Raw genomic sequence first — 19,700 nt, 5'->3', positions numbered from 1 at the left:
TTCCACAGGTGAGCTAGCAGAGCAGAGGAGACTTTTTCAGAACTAGCTTTCAGGAAAGGAACTTCAGGCTCCCCAACTTTGGAGTAATTGGCTGCATCTACCTAACAGTGCTTATCGACAAACATGGGCAAGATAAACAACATAGCCAGACCATTGAATAACTTCATTCCAAATGTATAGCTCCCTCCTGGCACTGTACAAATAAGGTGGTAGCTGTTTTTGCAATAACTGATGCAGAACTATTTTCAAGTTGGAATCCAAAATTTACTAATATGTCAGCTATTTCAAAATAAATGTTTGCCAATTGTGACGTGCCTAAGGAAACTGAATACAAACACATTCATTGATCAAATCAAAAGAGTTATTTTACTGAGTCACTTTTAACAACAAGAATACAAAACAATGCCCTGAAAGTATAATGTGTATACAGTCATATTTTGTTTTGTATACATAGTAATATAGAAGTACCCAACTCATACTGAAAACAAAATCTTCACTCAAAATCCTACCAGTTAAGTTTGTTAATTCTAAGCTGAAAATGCAGTTCATTTCTTGACAGTTACAGCCCACATTGGGTGATGGTACATGGCACAAAGCCCTAAGGCTCAGCGATATTAAACCAACCCAAGATATGCAATAATCCTCTAGACATTCTCTGCCTCGGGGAAACTGAATTTACAAATAAAACAAAATGAAACAAAAACACATATCAGAACTCATGTATTTACTGGGTGTCTTGGCCACTTCTGTGACATCACTGACTGTCAACCAAAAAGCTCAATTTGTTCTCTCTGTTCTCTATTTCATCATTTAAATTAACACACTGTGTCAAGTTGCATTTATTGGTTCAGCATAAAAGCATCATCTCATAAGTAGTCAAGGCTTGAAAACCCCAAAGCAAATTTAACATTTTTGGGACAGAAACTGTGATAGAAACAGCACTCTCACATGATAAGATATAATACCCTGCAGTAAAAATAAATAGCAGTTTGCTAAGTGGGAATGGGAAAGAGATTATGAGGCTCACTTCACCAGAAATTTACTAACATTTGAGATTTCAATAGCAAGATAATAATTTAATCTTTCCCAGATAATCAGTGCTCTGAAATATTTTAACTCCAGAGTCACCAAAATAAAAGTGCTTGATGAGACTGGGAAGTATCAAATATTGATCGATTTGTGAGCACATTTGTTTGCTGAGATTCCATGGGATCTCCTAGCTAAATCAAGATTAACATGCATCTGAACTTAGGAGAAGGAACACTAAGGAACATCTAGCCACCGCAGGACATAGACTGGTCATCATTATGTACCTTCAGAAATAGTACTGAAACACTGCTGTGGAACAGCACTATGCTACTGGAGGAGCCATCTTTCAGATGACAGAAAACAGATTTTAACCACTTGTGGGTTATTAAAGATGATAGAGTTCTTTCACTAGAAATTGCATTCAACCCTGTTTTCCTGGCCAAATTCTAAGCAGTTACATTCTGCCTACCTTAATTGACTTTGTTGGTTCAAGTAGTTACTGTACTAGTCTTCAATCCATGTCCTAAACTGTAATGTATTGTTACTGTGTGCTATTAAAAGAGACAGCATCAACATTTGTAAAATAACCTTTTCTGCATTGAATTTTTACCACTCACTATTATTACAGACAACATCTAAAATTACTAGAACTGAAAAAGATTGGAGAAAGGAAAAGCTATGTTCTCTTTATTTTCAGTTTGCTTACTTTGCACATTTACCAGCATTTTATGTTGAGTTCCAATGAGTCAGCTTACTTTTTTCTACTGTATAACCAGACAGTCATCTTCCACATGTTTATATTCGTCTTTCACACAGCAAGAAGAGAGAGAAAAATATTTGTGTATACATACATATACTGGCAAGTTGTCTCAGGGGCAGAAGTAATATCTGAAACTATGACTTTTTTTTTTTTAGTGAAACAATAATTTGTAATCTAGTCATTTAAGATCACGAGAGTCATGAATGACTTGATGCACGTGTGTTTGTGTGCTCACATGCATTAGTCCTTTCTAAGGCTTAATTAACATTTGTAAAACTGCTCTGAAATCCTTCACATAAAAAAGATTCTATAGAAAATGCACAGTATTATTGTAATTACCACCATTTAGAATTAAATTATTTTTTTAATCTTCTCATAGTAATAAGGAAGTCTATCATGTAACTATGCATGAGGTTTCCTGCACAGTAAGAACTTGGGATAAGAAGTGTATTTTTTACTACAGCAGTCTGAAAAATATCACCTCACAAAGTAAAAATGTTGATTTTTTTGCTGTTTTTTGTCAACATTAAAAAAAATCATTGAAATTTCATGATTTTGAAAAAATCTTAACCAGCTCTATTTGTTCCTGAGGCTATTTGATTCAAAATATATAATTTTATAGTTTAAGAGCTCTTATCAAATGTGAGGAGGTTTACACAGCTTGAAGATAAATGTTTTATACGATAATTTCCTGAAGTACACTCATAGTAGTTTCTTAAGCTCTTCTCTTGCAGTTCTTCTAAAAGCCTTAAATTCTTTGCTCTTAGAACTGAGAGCTATTTGCAGACAATCATTTATTCTTTAAATTTACGCCCTTTATTCTTTTTATGAACCACCCACAAACAATGGTTCATTCCTAATTGTCTGAACATTTTATTTTCATCTTTAGGTTTATTCACTGATTGTTTATTTCATCTGTATCTTTTACTATTTGTGATCTGTGTTTGGCCACTTGGTACCATGTGGTAAGTCGCATGGTATCTGATAGATATTGCAGCCACATGCAATATATTTGGGGACTATTGTATGAACTTTATGAATGTTATATTTATTATTATGGGCCAGGGATTGTGTTCTACTCCATGGGGGAAAGTTACCACAGCTCCTCCCAAAACTAAAACCAGTGCAGGGTAATTACTGCAGTGCAGACTGTGGGGACCATACACAGCTCTGAGAAGTATCACCCCCTGGCCTGGATTATATAGACTGGCACAGGCCGTGTTCCAAGAGAAACAGGAGACAAAGAAAGAACTTGTGCTATAAAGGGCCGGAGGGAACAGCACGGGGGACTTTGGTTTGATTCAGTAAATGGACATGACCTTTAATCCAAAGGAGGGCCAAACCCACCAGCCGAGTTGGGAGGACTTGAACCTGCCAGAGTCCCCATAGGACTGATGGGGACTGATTGCTTTTAGACCTTTTGCTATGTTTTCTCTCTATGCTTCTGTCCTTAAGTAAGTGTACTTTAGAAGAGCTGTGTGATCACTTGCAAGCTCTGGCATTCCCTGGGCATAGCTCTGAGAGGACAAGCAAAGCACAGATGCTGGACATCAGTCAGAATTTACTTTTGATAATCATAGGGCAACTGCAGGCAGCTGCAGCCCACAACCCTGGTCTGGAGAGAGATGGACCTGGGGTGCCACCCAGAGACAGGTGACAGCTAGAGGCCTGAGATGGCATTCCTTGATCAGACCATAGAGGGAGTCAACAATGCAATTACACCGAATCTGCGACAGCATCATTTCTTGATTTGATTATTGTTTCAATCATGATTGTTGTATAAAGAAATATAAAGGTGAACTCTTCTGGCCTGAAACCTCCAGTAAACATATTCTCATGAGTACATGCTAGGCTTTCACTTTCTTTGAATGTTCTTGTGAGTAAAGTTGCTCTTAGAAATGTTCGTAGACAACAAATCAAAAAGGTAATGAATACCACTGAAACATATTCATTGTTTTTATTTGTCCAGTTCTATCTACTGTGACTGCTCTTTACAACAAAATAAAAATGTATTTAATCAGTTAGTTACAGAAATCTGCTTTTGTCCACTAGAATTAATGATCCATTATTAATATCTATGCCAACTGTAAGGAGAGCATACTGAATTGGTAAGTATATTTTTTCTGGGAAGTTCTCATATTCAGAACCACTTCACAGTATCTCATTGAGATGATATTTTCTTCTTGCCATGAATTGCTGAAAAGTTTTGAAGTTTTGAAAGCATCAGGCAGGCTGATAAATTCAGAGAAAGTAGGGAAATTGAGAGTGGTGGTCTTTTTGTTGTTGTTTACAATAAACCAGTGACAGTAACAAGATAATGAATTATATAGCCACTGAGTAGAATACAAGGGTTTAATACAGAATGACACTGCTAGAATGGAAAGAATATAGGAAATCCTGTCTGCAACTAAAACAAACAAGGGAGGGGATTTCTTTGTGGTGTTTAAGGCAAAATTACAGGCTTCATTAGTGTGCCAGATTTTCCTAATAGTTCATGAGCAATTTGATAGGGATAATCCCTCCTTTGGAATTTTCTTCAATTTTTTTGGTTCATGGGGGCAAGTTCTTGAAGAATACAGACACAAAAAGGTGCCATTAACTATTGTAAATGGACCATGGAATTCTCTCCCCCAAAGAGGTACATAGTTTGCATCACAGGAGGGAAAATTGTATAGCTCAGAATCCCCATGGACCTGGGAAACTTCCAGCCAATCTCTTGAAACATTTCCCCCCAGAATCAGAAATGGCAGCAGTGCAGTGATTATGTACCATTTAGGGAAAATTTCTCAGTCAGAAAATAATCATGTCCAACTATTCATCAGTGAAATCTGATAAAGCAGATATGCCTCACCCAGAGCTGAGTGCAGATTTCAGCAAAGGAGTATTGCCTCTGAGTGTGGTGACACAACTTATAGTCCTGAGGGCTTCTTAAACATCACTTTGTCAAACACCACTTTGATCTTCCAGCAGTCCACATGAGTCAGTGACACAAAGAGTGTGGTGGCAGTCTATTTCCATGCTGTGAACTGTTTGGAGACATTAAACAGGGTGAGTCGCCCCAGACATCTTGTACTAGTGTCATGCCCTTTAATTGTTTGCTTCGCAATAACCACAAACAACTTATCCAAAGTGTTTACTTCTACTGCCAAGAGGTGAAGACATCTGGACTTCTTATACCAATGGGAGTGTTTAAAGAAAAGAATAAGGAGGATTCCAATAGTAGAAGGTCCTAGAGTGTAACCTGTAGTGTGTCTTAATTCTTGTCTGTCAACTTTTTATTTCTGAACATAAGAACAGCCATACTGGGTCACACCAAAGGTCCATCTACCCCAGTATCCTGTCTTCTGACAGTGGGCAATACCAGGGGCCCCAGAGGGAATGAAGAGAATAGGTAATCATCCAGTGATCCTTCCCCTGTCGCCCACTCCCAGCTTCTGGCAAACAGACGCTAGGTATACCATCCCTGCCCAACCTGGCTAATAGCCATTAATGGACCTATCCTCCATGAACTTTTCTAGTTCTTTTTTGAACCCTGTTATAGTCTTGGCCTTCATAACTTCTTTTGGCAAGGAGTTCCACAGGTTGACTACGCATTGTGTGAAAAAATACTTCCTTTTGTTTGTTTTAAACTGCTGTCTATTAATTTCATTTGGTGCCCTCTAGTTCTTGTCTTATGAGAAGGAGTAAATAACACTTCCTTATTTACTTTCTCCACACCAGTCATGATTTTATAGACCTCTATCATATTCCCCCTAGTTGTCTCTTTTCCAAGCTGAAAAGTCCCAGTTTTATTAATCTCTCCTCATATGGCATGCGTTCCATATCTCTAATCATTTTTGTGGTCTTTTCTGAACCCTTTCCAATTCCAATACATCTTTTTTGAGATGGGGCAACCACATCTGCACACAGTATTCATGATGTTGCCATACCATGGATTTACATAGAGGCAATATGATATTTTCTGTCTTATTATCTATCCCTTTCCTAATGATTCCCAACATTCTGTTCACTTTTTTGACTGCCACTGCACATTGAGTGGATGTTTTCAGAGAACTATCCACAATGATTCCAAGATCTATTTCTTGAGTGGTAACAGCCAATTTAGATCCCATAATTTTATATGTATAGTTGGGATGTTTTCCTATGTGCATTACTTTGCATTTATCAACATTGAATTTCATCTGCCACTTTGTTGCCCAGTCACCAGTTCTGAGAGATCCTTTTGTAGCTCTTTGCAGTCTGCCTGGGACTTAACTATCTTGAGCAATTTTGTAACATCTGCAAATTTTGCCATCTCACTGTTTACCCCCTTTTCCATATCATTTATGAATATATTGAATAGAACTGGGCCCCAAACAGACCCCCGGAGGACACCACTATTTACCTCTCTCCATTCTGAAAACTGACCCTTTATTCCTACGCTTTGTTTCCTATCTTTTAACCAGTTACCAATCCACGAGAGGACCTTCTCTCTTATCGCATGACTGCTTACTTTGCTTAAGAGTCTTTGGTGAGGGAGCTGTCAAAGGCTTTCTGAAAAATCTAAGTACACTATATCCACTGGATCCCCCTTGTCCACATGCTTGTTGACCTCCTCAAAGAATTCTAGTAGGTTAGTGAGGTATGATTTCCCTTTATAAAAACCATGCTGACTATTTCCTAACAAATTATGTTTATCTATGTGTCTGACAATTTTGTTCTTTACTAATAGTTTCAACCAGTTTTCCTGGTACTCAAGGCTTACCGACCTGTAATTGCTGAGATCACCTCTGGAGCCCTTTTAAAAAATTGGCATCACATTAACTATCCTCCAGTCATTTGGTACAGAAGCTGATTTAAATAATAGGTTACAGACTACAGTTAGTTGTTCTGCAATTTCACATATGAGTTCCTTCAGAACTCTTTTGTGAATACCATCTAGTCCTGGTGTTTTATTACTGTTTAGTTTATCAATTTGTTCCAAAACCTCCTCTAATGACACCTCAATCTGGGACAGTTCCTCAGATTTGTCACCTAAAAAAAATGGCTCAGGTTTGGGAATCTCCCTCACATGCTCAGCCATGAAAACCGATGCAAAGAATTCATTTAGTTTCTCTGCAATGGTGTTATTGTCCTTGAGTGCTCCTTTAGCATCTCGATCATCCAGTGGCCCCACCAGTTGTTTAGCAGGCTTCCTGCTTCTGGTGTACTTAAAAAAAAAAATTCCTATTACTTTTTGAGTCTTTGGTTAGCTGTTCTTCAAATTCTTTTTTGGCCTTCCTAATTATATTTTTACATTTCATTTGCCGGAGTTTATGCTCCTTTCTATTTTCCTCACTAGGATTTAACTTCCACTTCTTAAAGGATGACTTTTTGCCTCTCACTGCTTCTTTTACTTTGTTGTTTATCCACAGTAGTACTTTTTTGGTTCTCTTATTATGTTTTTTTTAATTTGGGGTATGCATTTTAGTTGAGCCTCTAAAGTTTCCATGCAGCTTGCAGGGATTTCATTTTTGGCACTGCATTTTTTAATTTCTGTTTAACTAACCTCCTCATTTTTGTTTAGTTCCCTTTTCTGAAATTGAATGCTACAGTGTTGGGCTGCTGTGGTGTTTTCACCATCACAGAGATGTCAAATTTAATTATATTATGGCTGCTATTACCAAGCGGTCCAGCTACAGTCACCTCTCGGACCAGATCCTGTGCTCCACTTAGGACTAAATCAAGAATTGCCTCCCCTGTTGTGGGTTCCAGGACTAGCTGCTCCAAGAAGCTGTCATTTAAGGTGTCAAAAAACTTTATCTCTGCATCCCATCCTGAGATGACAGATACCCAGTCAATATGGAGATAGCTGAAATCCCCTATTATTGAGTTTTTTTATTTTAATAGCCTCTCTAATCTCCCTGAACATTTCACAGTCACTATCACCATCCTGGTTAGGTGGTCAGTAATATATCCCTACTGCTACACCTCTACCCCGATATAACACTGTCCTTGGAAGCCAAAAAATCTTACTGCGTTATACTGAACTTGCTTTGATCCGCCAGAGCGCACAGCCCCGCCTCCCCCCCTGCCTCTTGGAGTGCTGCTTTACCGCATTATATCCAAATTCGTGTTACATCGGGTCACGTTATATAGGGGTAGAGATGTATATTCTTATTATTAGAGCATGGAATTACTATCCATAGAGATTCTGTGGTACAGTTTGGGTCATTTAAGATTTTTACTTCATTTAATTCTACGCTTTCTTTCACATATAATGCCACTCCCTCACCAGCACGGCCTGTTCTGTCCTTCCAATATATTTTTTACCCTGTGTCCCATTGATAATCCTCATTCCACCAAGTTTCTGTGATGCCTATTACATCAATAGCTTCATTTAATATTAAGTATCAGAGGGGTAGCCGTGTTAGTCTGGATCTGTAAAAGACATGCATCTGACGAAGTGGGTATTCACCCACGAAAGCTCATGCTCCAAAACGTCTGTTAGTCTATAAGGTGCCACAGGACTCTTTGCTGCTCTCATTTAATATTAGGCACTCTAGTTCATCCATCTTATTATTTAGACTTACAGCATTGGTGCATATAAGCACTTTAAAAACTTGTCACTTTTTAGCTGTCTGCCATTACATGATGTAATTGAATGGGACTTTTTTTCATTTGACTCATTCTCATCAGATCCTACCTGTATTTCCACCCTTTCCTCCTTACTAAGACATAGAGAATCTCCATTAATAGATCATCCTCTAAGGGATGTCACTGTCTGAACCATGTGCTCCTCCACACCTGTCGGCTTTCCCCCAGCTCTTAGTTTAAAAACTACTCTATGACCTTTTTAATTTGAAAGGTCAGCTATAACAAGTTAAAGGGCTAAGAAGCTAAGGGGGAAGACAGGGTCATTGCAAGAAGGAAAAAAGATAGAAAGGGACAGTGTAAGTAGTGGATAGGACACTGGACTGGAATTCAGGAGACCTGAACTGCCACTGAACTGCTATGTGTGACCAGGAAAGGGATGCAGTCACTGCACCAGCTAAGGAGAAGAGAGGGCTGCAAGGGGAGAGCTGCTCCTGCAAACCAGAGAGAGGAAAATTCTCATTCTGCTTTTGGCGGAGAGGGAGAGTTACACTACCTCCTACTCCAGGTTACTTTAACCCCTGATGGTGCTCCCTTCACTGACCTTCCCTACTGCAGTGTTTGGCCTGACAAGTCCTGGGCAGTTGTATGAAACCGTATCCTACCTTGTCAATTTGCTGTTCCTCCCATGAACCCTGTTATGGTAAATTCCCTGCAAAAAGGGAAACTGAGACATAAAGAGCTCCAGAGACTTGTCCAACACCATACAGCAAGTCAGTAGTAGAACAAAGATCTCCAGGTACCTACTCCTGTTCTTATCACTAAGACATGGCTCCTGTCTGACTACTGATTACTACAAAATTGTAATGAGATTTACAACTCATGATACTGCTGGTGTCAGAACTCTGCCTACAAACTGAGCAGCTTCTGCCATGTGCTTTGCAAGTGAGAACTAAGTTTCCTCTGGAATAACCCAGAGCTCCTAAATACATATACTTTATCATTAGTTACTCTGTGCCTTTCTAGGCAGAGAGAGAGAAAGAGTGTTTTATTATTGTTTCACAAACTTGTTTTTTACAGGACAATGTGGATCTTGGTGACTTGATGTTCTCACTCTGCTACCTTCCAACAGCTGGCAGATTAACTATTACCATAATAAAGGCTAGGAATTTAAAGGCAATGGACATAACAGGAGCATCAGGTAGGAATTTCTTTCACGCCCAACATTACAATTTCATCTTCTCCCCCTTGAATTAAAGATAATGATACAGTGTTTCCAACTCCTCTGATATTTGGTGTTTTTCTTAAAGCCCTAGTTTCTGGAGTTATTTGATTACGGAAGATTCTTTCATTAACAAATGATTTTAGCCATCCTAGTTGCAAAGAAATGCTTAAAAAATGTGAACTGTAAAGGCTCAAAAACTAGAAGGCAATTTAAAAGAACCCAAAGTTTATTACTGTAAAGACCTCAAGAATTTCAGGGGCCTGGCTTTTAAATACTTGGACGTGGCCATGCTGGGACTGTAACCACAGAATTTAATTTTGCACTGCCTGCTATTTGTTGGGGTTTATGTTGGGTACAGTATAAACTAACACTGACAATGGAGAGGTTCAACAGCCATTAATCTGATATAAATGATGCTTGAGCCAAGATTATGAAGCTCACTGGTCCATTGTAGTAACTAGTTTCAGGGTCGGTATTGAAAACAAAATGAAACCAGTTTGGGATTTTGCTACAAAGGGGTCACAGATGCCTTGTTTCAATCCACTGGCAAAGGGGGAGAGGGGTAATAGTACTGTCAGAAAGGAGCTACAATGAAACAGGTGCCCCAAGTGGGGCAGTCTTCTATTACACCCACAGCTTTAACTGTACCTCTAAAAAGAACAATAATTGTACACCACTCAAACTATTATACTTCTAAAGTGTTAACATAACTAATTCCATATCAGCAAATACTAACGCTGACCACATTATCTGATTGTGTCCGGGTTCTACTTCTGCTGTAGATATAATCAATTACACAGACTGTTACAAACACGGGAATGCACATTGTGTCATAATGGAAAATTTTACATTCTTTGAGAAGACAAGACAAAACCCAGCTTCCTGAATGAACATCTAATTGTTCATTATAGTAATTCAACCAGGAAGACCTTTTAACTGCCAGCACCTCCCAGGCATTTCATTATTGAAGGAGCTCAGATTCTAATTTAGGTACTGTAATTAGATTATGTTATTATGTATATAGATATAGGCATACATTAAAGGTTACTCCATTTGCTTTCCATCTGCGTTTATTTTTAAATTAACAAAACTGCTTATTATGATTCACACAGATCCCTATGTGAAGGTTTCCTTAATGTGCGAGGGAAGGCGCCTAAAGAAAAGGAAAACTTCCACCAAGAGGAATACCCTCAATCCTGTTTACAATGAAGCCATAGTCTTTGATGTCCCTCCGGAAAACATTGACCAAATTAACTTGTCAATAGCAGTTATGGATTATGACCGGTGAGATACCTGTAGCTGTTACTCTACTATGCAAGATTTTACGAAGCAAAAGATTGTAAAAAGCTGGCACAAATTCTCATAGTTTTCTCTCAGTTTGTGGTATTGATTAAAAATGTTTTGTCATGCAGGTCTCAGCAGAGGGCTACAATTCTCTGTACCATCAAACAGCATTTCCATCTTAGTTTTTGAGATACAGAATTGCGTCCATAACTTTGGATGCCTCGTTTGCATTTATATTTACTAGAATTGTAATGATTGCCTGTCCAAATGAACAGTTTGCACTCTGAATGGCCACTTGTATGCCTATTAATTACTCAGATTTCCTCTGAAAATGTGGCCCACAGTATATTCTATTTGCAAATAAGTGCTTTGGAATAGGTGTACTGTTTGTTCAGATATCCCATTTCACATAGTAGTCTTTACATGTCGGATGCTTTGGGTGGGCTGGAGTCAGAACAAGTATGATGTATAGTTATTTTTCTCTTTTTCAGTTGGTTAAAATTGGAGTGTAGACAAATAAAAGTTCAACTGTCAATTTACTTCATAAAAGCCAACACACACACAGTGTGAACTAACATGATATAAAAGAGTAAATTATTGGTATATTATCTATGTTAGTGAGAAAGAAAGGGATGAAGCTCAAACCTGTGTTGTGTAGCTCATCAAGTTTTCCCAGCATCCTAAATCATTGTCTGTCATAACGAATTTAAATTATATTTGTTCTCAAATGTAAAATTTTAAGAAAAAAATATTATGGCACATTTTCACAGTGTAGGTCACAATGAGGTCATTGGAGTGTGTCAAATAGGCAACAATGCAGAGAGTCTAGGCCGGGACCACTGGAATGAAATGCTCTCGTATCCTCGGAAACCAATTGCTCATTGGCATCCACTTGCAGAGGTAAGATTTCCATTTCCTGCGTATTTACTTGAATTGTGAAAGTTCTTTAATGCGAAACTAGAAGATGGATAAAATCTTTGTGAACAAAATAGCAGGATTTACATTTGTAGACTAAACCCAGAAAAGGGCTTTGAAACTCCTGTTTTTAAAGTGAGCCTGAAGTAGCAGGGACATAAAATCAGCTCCTATCCGTTTTAGTGGGATGTAAAATACTTCAAACTTTTAAAATATACATATATAACTTAAAACTCAGGCATTATATATAGGATGATTTTTATAACATATAAAACTTTGAGTAACTTTCACTGTATATTGGCTAAACCATATCCATCTGTTTAGAGCTGTTAAGGAATAATTAAATAAATAGTTAGGATGTCTTACATTTATATATTAGATAAAAATATGACTCACTCTCTTGTAATACTTTATTTTCATTCCATTGGCATGTCCAAAGGGATGTCTAATTGCACCGAAAATAATAAAATGTCCTTGGAGATTAGCAAATGTAAAAATAAGAAACCGCAAATTCAGAAAAGCTCTTCAAGTTACGATTGGCTTCCTATGTTTCTTTTGTCTTCATTTAGGGCCCTATTCAGCAGAAATGTTATGCGGGCCTTCTGCGCATGGATGGCTGCCGAAGAGGCTTCCTCACCCTTTTAACCTATTCAGCAGAAATTTGGCATTCCTGTTGATCTCTTTCTTAGCCATTTCCTCAGGGGCCATTCCGCAGAGAGTCCAGAGGGGTACAGACATCCTTCTAACCCCTCCCCCTCACTCCCTTCCCTCCCCAGGGAATACTAATCCTGATTCATGAGACACAAAAATACATCATAGACACAGCTATATCTTGATTTCTGAAAGTTACCATCATGTAGCTCTAATCTAGGCAAATGTAATACAAACAGTAACAGTGGCTTCTGCTGTTACCTGGGAATTACTTTTATTGTTACACGTATTGTCTAAATTCAGATGGCAACACATGTTCACACCCATTTCCAGAGGCTTATGGATATAAATACGGTAGCCTGTTTAACAACTACACCTCTACCCCAATACAACACAACCCTATATAACACAAATTTGGATATAATGCAGTAAAGCAGTGCTCTGGGGGGGCGGGGCTGCACACTCTGGCGGATCACAGCACGTTCGATACAACGCGGTTTCACCTCTAACGCAGTAAGATTTTTTGGCTCCCGAGGACAGCGTTATATCGGGGTAGAGGTATAGCATGCTAACCCTCAGCGCAGAAGGATGGGAAGGCCTGCCATATTGACATTTCTAGCCAGGAGCCAAGCCATGATGCCCATAAGTTATTCAGAGATATGATTAGTGGGCAGCCTCTCTATGTAAGTTGTATTGATTAGAATGTAATTGTGGATGCTTACAGTGATATGGCAGTTTTGCTAAGTTATAGGTGTCAACCATAGATGGCTTCAGTAGACAGTTGGCAAGTACCAGGAAGCCCTTGTACAAAGATAGCAGTATCCTACTGGGACCGCATCTCCATGACTGATCATGTTTAGTAATGGGTCCCACTGCAGTTCAGTCTGCGTGTCTGGGACCTCTGAGCACCCACAAACTGCCTGAATGAATGGAGTGGAAGATTATGGCACCTGGAAACAGTCCAAGCAAGGTGGCGAAGTTCAGCACACAAAGCTTTGGGCTCACTGAGAAGCTGAATACATGATCAATGGCACTTTATTCCTTTTCATGACGGGGCAAGAGCCAAAATTGTGCTTTGCTCCAATTGAGCTGAGCTTGGAAAACAGAGAACCTTGTTCTTAACTGTAGTCGAGCAATGACACGAGTGGCTTGACAGAACCCCCGTGGAGCACTGAAAACCAGTATGACAACATCTGTTAGCAGAGGTTATGCATGCCCTTACATCAAACCCATATTTCCCTCTTTGAGGGCAATGGGCTGCAGAGGTCCTGTCCATAGAAGAGAAAGGGCTGTCAGAATCTAATTGACATCATTATTCTCTCAGCATGTGCTCAGTTGAGTTCTTCAGCGGTCATTATGTGGGTCACTTTACATCTACCTGACCTACAAAGAGGCATATGTTTGGAATTCCCAAGAATCAAGTGGGGGAGGGTACCCAAAGCATCCAAGATGTGCAGAGAAATATTTATACAAACAACATATAATTTTGGGTCCTGAATCAGGATTAGGCTCAGTGATAGCTAAGCTTTGGAAGCTTCTAGAGCCTTTGTGTCCAGAGCTATAAGACTCTTGACTATTTGCTGAATAAGACCCTCAGTTTTCAAACAAATGTTTCAACTATGTGAAGAGTGGTTTGTTTAGATAGAATCTGCGAGTAACAGTAACACCCAGAGGCCTTTGGTGGTACCCACAAATTACTGGTATGGATACTAGCATTGCCCAAATTCAGATGGTGAGCTACATTCATCCCATTTCCAGAGAATTAGTTTGGTTTTAATAGCAAGCCTGATAGCAATGGAAATCAGCAAGCAGTGTGATTTGCAGCTGGGTGCAGCAACCAGTTTCATTCTTATATTCAATATTTTTCAAACAAAAAAATGAATGCTGTAGTGGATATTCTTGCAAATACATTTCTTCAAGAGTGATTGTCATTATACATTTATATTGTGGTCATGCCTCGAGGTACCAGTAAGGATTGGTGTCCCCTCTCACCCTGTACAAAAATCCAGGTTAACATGGTTCCTGCCCCAAAGACCTTACAATCTAAGAAACTAAAGAAGGAGCTACTGTCTGTAGGGCAAGAATGAGACAGGTACGGCAACCTTAGTGACATGATGTTCCTTCAGCAAGAAGGAGAATAAGTAGGATTGTGTTTGTATTTTATGTAGCCTGTAAATCCTCATTGCTCTTTGAAGATCCATTTTCAACAGCTGTCTCAGTTATATAGGTAACATTGAATAAGGAAGATTTGTTCACCTCTGTATAAAATAGGTGCAGATCAAAGGTGGCTCTGCCCTGTAACACCCACACGGTTGTTATTTTAAATTAATTTACCAACAGATAATGCATAGGAGCTTTCTCTGTAATTTGCATAGGCAATAACTAGATGCCACTGTGTAGTAATTGCTGACACATTTTGAAAGGTGATCACAGTACTGGGCAGTATCACACCAAGAAATCCACATCCAGGAACAAGAGCCACTGAGATAAAAAGCTACTTTCACTATATCTTCTATTGTGCATGTAATTAGCTGTCTAAAGCCTTTCCAGCATAGTTTTAATTTCAAGGATTTAGTAAAAGCCCTAATGTTAAAACATACACATGCAAGCTTGTGTACACTTTTGTCTGAGCAAAATGCCTGATGCATAGTCACACTTTCCTTTGTGTCCACACACCATCTTGCATGTTCATTAGGCATTTTGGATTTGCAACTGAGCATATGCAAATACAAGTAGGTAGTCTTGAGCACATGCCTACGAGGCTGGCCCAAAATTTGCAAAAAGTGTCAGTCTGTTTCTGTCTTGTTAGACTTTCAACAAAAAGTGTCTGAGCAGCTCCTTGGTATCAGCAAGCCTGTGGCACTGTGACAGTATTCTATCTGTCATGCATGAACCTCATTTCAGGCCTGTCCTCTTTATTCAGGCAAAACTCCCATGGGGGTCAATGAATTTGGTCCTGTAAGAGAAATATTTTGATTCCTTGGCAAGTCAATGCATGCATCCCAGCTTGGAATGCAAATCAGACAGGTGCATACTTACCCACTGTAACTACTATTCCCAGTGTAGTGCCAGGATTGGTAGCTGCAGTGGAAAGGGAAACACCAGCAGAGAGGGAGAGAGAGAGAGAGAGACTCATGATGGATGTGAAAGTTCTCACACAGCTTCTGCATCTCCAGCATGTTAAAGAGGCACCTTTATAGACATAAAAGTTATATATATAGTATTGCCTACTCTCATTAGTTTATTGCCATTCTCACATTATATGGTATTTTACTTACAGCCCCAGCTGCTGGGATCTAGAAAGCTGAGATTCTCATGCAGTGTCATTTGAGGGTGGAGAGGTGGGGGAGTTTCTAGCTGGCTCAGTTATTGAGAAAGCACTTGGAAACTTGACCTGAGTGCACCCTAAAAGGTTCAGAAACCAGAAGGCAAAGAAAAAGAACCCAACATTTATTTATTTTAACTCTCATGATTTTTTGGTGCCCAACTCAGGATGCCTGAACAGTTGGGGGTGGCAGTACTATATAAAAGATGCACACAGTAGGTTAGCACCATACTGTGAATATTAACATTCTTCCTTTTTCATAATTGATGTATCACCATTGATAATTTCTGTTTAACTCTGTACCCCCTTGACCAATGAAATCCACTCGATCAGTTAATTTCATATTCTGGTTCTCATGCATTAGCACAATGCTACTGTGTTTGGGGTTCCACCCCTGCAGGGCAGCATTTTACTAGGTGGAGTACCCCAGAGATCATGTTTAAATTCTGCCACAGAGCTAACAGGAGAGTTGGGGTGACACAGTCGACCCCTTGACCCTGACACAGTCGACTCCTTTTTGAAACACTGCTCCCATGGGTAACTTGTCACTAGGGCCCATGAAAATAATCCCAACCCTCTTTTTAAAATTTTGTATATTTCCCTTGGAACGGAAGAAATTGCTCCAAATGGAAGGTACGGTAATTTCCAGAATACTTCCTCAAGAGAAAAAACTGCCCCCCGCCCCAAACACAGTCCTACAAGTTTTTCATCTTACTGCCACTTCAGATTACACTGTACACTTGTGCTATGCTGTGCTTTATACAGTCAGTATAGTTTTCAGGAACAAAACACTTCCATAAATTTGATCACTAAGAGATTATGGGTGCAATCCTGATCCCACTGAAGTCCATGGGAATTTTGCACCTATTGCCTCATTTCCTTGGTAGAAGAGAGCATTTTTGTTTAAAGAGGAAATTAAAAAAATAAATATTTCAATCCCTCCAAGACACTCATGTTGTTGCAGGCTAGAAGGGCATTTTTGTGGAAGTTCCTTGTTAATATATTGACATCACATCACTGCTGCACATGAATTTTAAAATTAAAAAAAACAAACTCTTTTTACTGAACTTACAAAGCACTAAAAACATTTCTATTCTATAGTTTTATAAAAAAAATTCTCCTCTCTTTTCATAAACAAAGCATAAATGTGTGTCTAAAGTACCTGGCAGTGAATGAGTGCATATACAACTCCACTGCTGGGCAGCAGGTGCTTCCAGAGCAGAAATCAGGCCCGTAGCAGAGGAGACGCATGTGTCTCAGGATGATGGTACCAGTGCATGTGCATTTCAGCATTCTTTCCAGCTGATCCATGGATCAGCTAAGAGCAGTAAACATGAAAAAGGTAATGACAGCCTGTTACACAAGGGCCTGATCTAACTCCCACTGGAGAAAAGAGAAGGAGTCCCACTGGCTTCAGCAGAAGTTGGATCAATCCCACAGAGAGGCATGAAAGGAAAGAGATCCAAAGAATTACAAGAAGACTAAGTGGATGAGAGTCATTCTCCATTCAGGAGTGGGTATCACTGAAAAACAGGTACATTTCCTTCAGGGGGATTTAGAAGGAGTTTTAAACCTAGGATTATATTGACTCATATTATCACACAAGATATAAATGAAGAGGTACAAGAGACATATTTCACGCCAACACCACTCAGCAATGTTAAAACATTAAGGAGGCCTATTTGCCATAAAAACAAAATTGCTTAAAACATCAACTGATTTAAAAAAAAAATCAGAACTTTTAATTGTTTTTGTTTGACCCAATTAGAAATACAGTGCAATTTAGTGTATTGTTCAAACATTTTGTGTTTCAACTGGAGAGAAAAAAATAGAAGAACTTAAACTAGGCTGAAACCAACAGAACTGTTCTCAATTCAACGTTCTGACCGTCTGTTTAGAACAATACACTGTAAAATGACTATACCTTAGAATCAAATGGGGGAAAAAATGGCATTATTATAAGGAAAAAAATGTAGAGTTAGCAATGCATAATATAGTTGAATTTAATAAAAGCACTTGTGCAGGTGAAAACGGAAGCAGAACAGGATATATAACAGATGTTTAAAAGCTCTCTCTTTCTGCTGTAATTAATGAACATCCTTGCTTACATCTTAATTCTGTTCTGAAGTGACAAACTTTACAGCATGTGAACAAAGCTGTGTAAATGTGAATAATACTGTGTAAATGGAACTGTGACATTTATGGACATTGCTGAATGTCTTCAAGAATTGCATTAAAAGGTGATTTCTAATACAGTGGGTTGGGCAAGGAACTACAGCTGGAAGCACTCCAGGGTCCTGCAATTCTCTGAAAGGACCGCCATCTCCATGAAGGCACATGAAATTTATGAATCCAAATGGCAGTGATGGACCACATACAGGAAGACCCATCTCAGCGGCTAACTAAGCATTAACAGACCTGGCACAGACGAGAAGTACACAAAGGGGACTGTGAGCATCTGGGATGTTTGTTTGTTTTGTTGGTTTCTTTTAGTTCCTTTTTTCCTTTGGCCAGACTCAGACATCCCTAAAACTGGAATGTTTTAGTCAGTTGCATGCTGGCCAGTTGCCATAATTTTTTTAAATACTCATCACAAAGGTATGTAAAGAGACCAGTACAGTTTTGATATACAGTAACTTTGATTTTACAACACATGAACATTGTATTCTACTTTACTATTTCTTGTTCAATGAGTAGTCCTGTTATGTCTATGTTTCTGTCTAATTTTGGAAAGTAGAGCCACATCTTTATCAGGACTCATTCAGTTAGGTGGATCTTATCTTTGTTTAGTAGAGATAATGCATGATTCCTTTGCAGTAATGGTTTGAGGGATAAAGTAAATAAAGTTAAATTTTCTTAATTTTATAAAAAGTATATCATTCTTCTAAACACAAGTAAAATGTACTTTGATTTATTTATATAGAGCTAGTCTATACAAATAGTTTTGTTCTTAAGACATTGTGCAATTGTTATTTATTCCTATTTTGTATTTATATATTAAAGTTTAAGTGAATGTTTAAAGAACTCACATGTAACACTTTAGAGATGTTTTAATTCAGTGTTTATCAATAGGAAGCAATGGAAAACCTCTCTAGTACAATTCTGAACATCTATTTTTAAAACAAAATGAGCATGGAGCTCATGTTGTAGATGAAGTAAAAGACACAATAATCACACAAACAGGGTGTTCAAAGAGGAAAATCAGAAAGCTACAGAAAGCTTTCTGCAGAGTGAAGCATAATTTCCTAGCAATTTAAGGGCATCCTGACTTTGCTCTATCCACCATATTTCAAATTTTCATGTAATTTTCGAAGTGACAAAGTATGATTTTCTTGTTTAAATTAACCAGACCAGTATTCTTCCTGTCAGAGCTTGACATGCAGCCTAGGGAAATTGCCAGCTGTGCTGAGGTAGAGTATAGACACATATGGAAAAGAGTGTATAGAAATAAGAAACTGGCATGACTAAGTAAGTTATACCTAGCAGCACAGGCGACGCGTAGAGGGAGGACATGCAGGAGCAAGTGTCCCCCCAGATTTCTGCTTGGCCTCCTGGGGGACAGGGGTGGGAGGGAAGAGGGGCTCTGTCCTTCTCCCACTGCACCTGCCCCCTGGCATGTTCAGCCCCTGTCCCTCGCAGCCGGGCCCAGGCGTGGAGTGGAAGGGGCAGGGCCAGCTGCTTCTCATGTTGGCTGCTCTGGGTTGCTGTTCTATGTGGCACAGCAGCTGCCTGAGAGAGCCCAGCTGGGGAGGCGGCAGCTTCTGCTTCCCGCCTGGGCCCGGCTGCCAGGGACAGGGGCCCAAAGAGCCAGAGTCCCCTCTCCCCTCAGCATGTTTCCAGCTCGCTTGGCCCCATCCCTGGCAGCTGGGCTCAGGGGGGAGCAGACGCCACTGCCTCCCCAGCTGGGCTTCCTCTCAGGCAGCCGCCACGCTGCACAGCATAGCGACCCTAAGCAGCCA

The 19,700-nt window shown here is 39.3% G+C and overlaps 1 protein-coding gene across 3 annotated transcripts in view; it reads left to right on the top strand.

The window, feature by feature from the left end:
* The window catches only part of SYT9 (synaptotagmin 9), a 120,780-nt gene extending 102,120 nt beyond the window's left edge, over positions 1-18,660 (top strand). The window contains exons 4-7 of one of the 3 annotated variants that reach the window (XM_050955095.1): positions 9,422-9,542; positions 10,679-10,850; positions 11,621-11,750; positions 17,998-18,660. In XM_050955095.1, the coding sequence (XP_050811052.1) occupies positions 9,422-9,542; positions 10,679-10,850; positions 11,621-11,750; positions 17,998-18,072 (498 nt within the window). In that variant the 3' untranslated portion in view covers positions 18,073-18,660. Of the gene's footprint in view, positions 1-9,421; positions 9,543-10,678; positions 10,851-11,620; positions 11,751-12,334 lie in introns of those variants that run through there. The other 2 variants (XM_050955094.1, XM_050955096.1) reach the window with 2 other exon arrangements.
* The last annotated feature ends 1,040 nt before the right edge of the window (positions 18,661-19,700 follow it).

The sequence above is a fragment of the Gopherus flavomarginatus genome, chromosome 5, assembly GCF_025201925.1.
Source record: "Gopherus flavomarginatus isolate rGopFla2 chromosome 5, rGopFla2.mat.asm, whole genome shotgun sequence".
Classification (NCBI taxonomy): Eukaryota; Metazoa; Chordata; order Testudines; family Testudinidae; genus Gopherus; species Gopherus flavomarginatus.
This window is presented reverse-complemented; position numbering and strand designations above follow the sequence as displayed.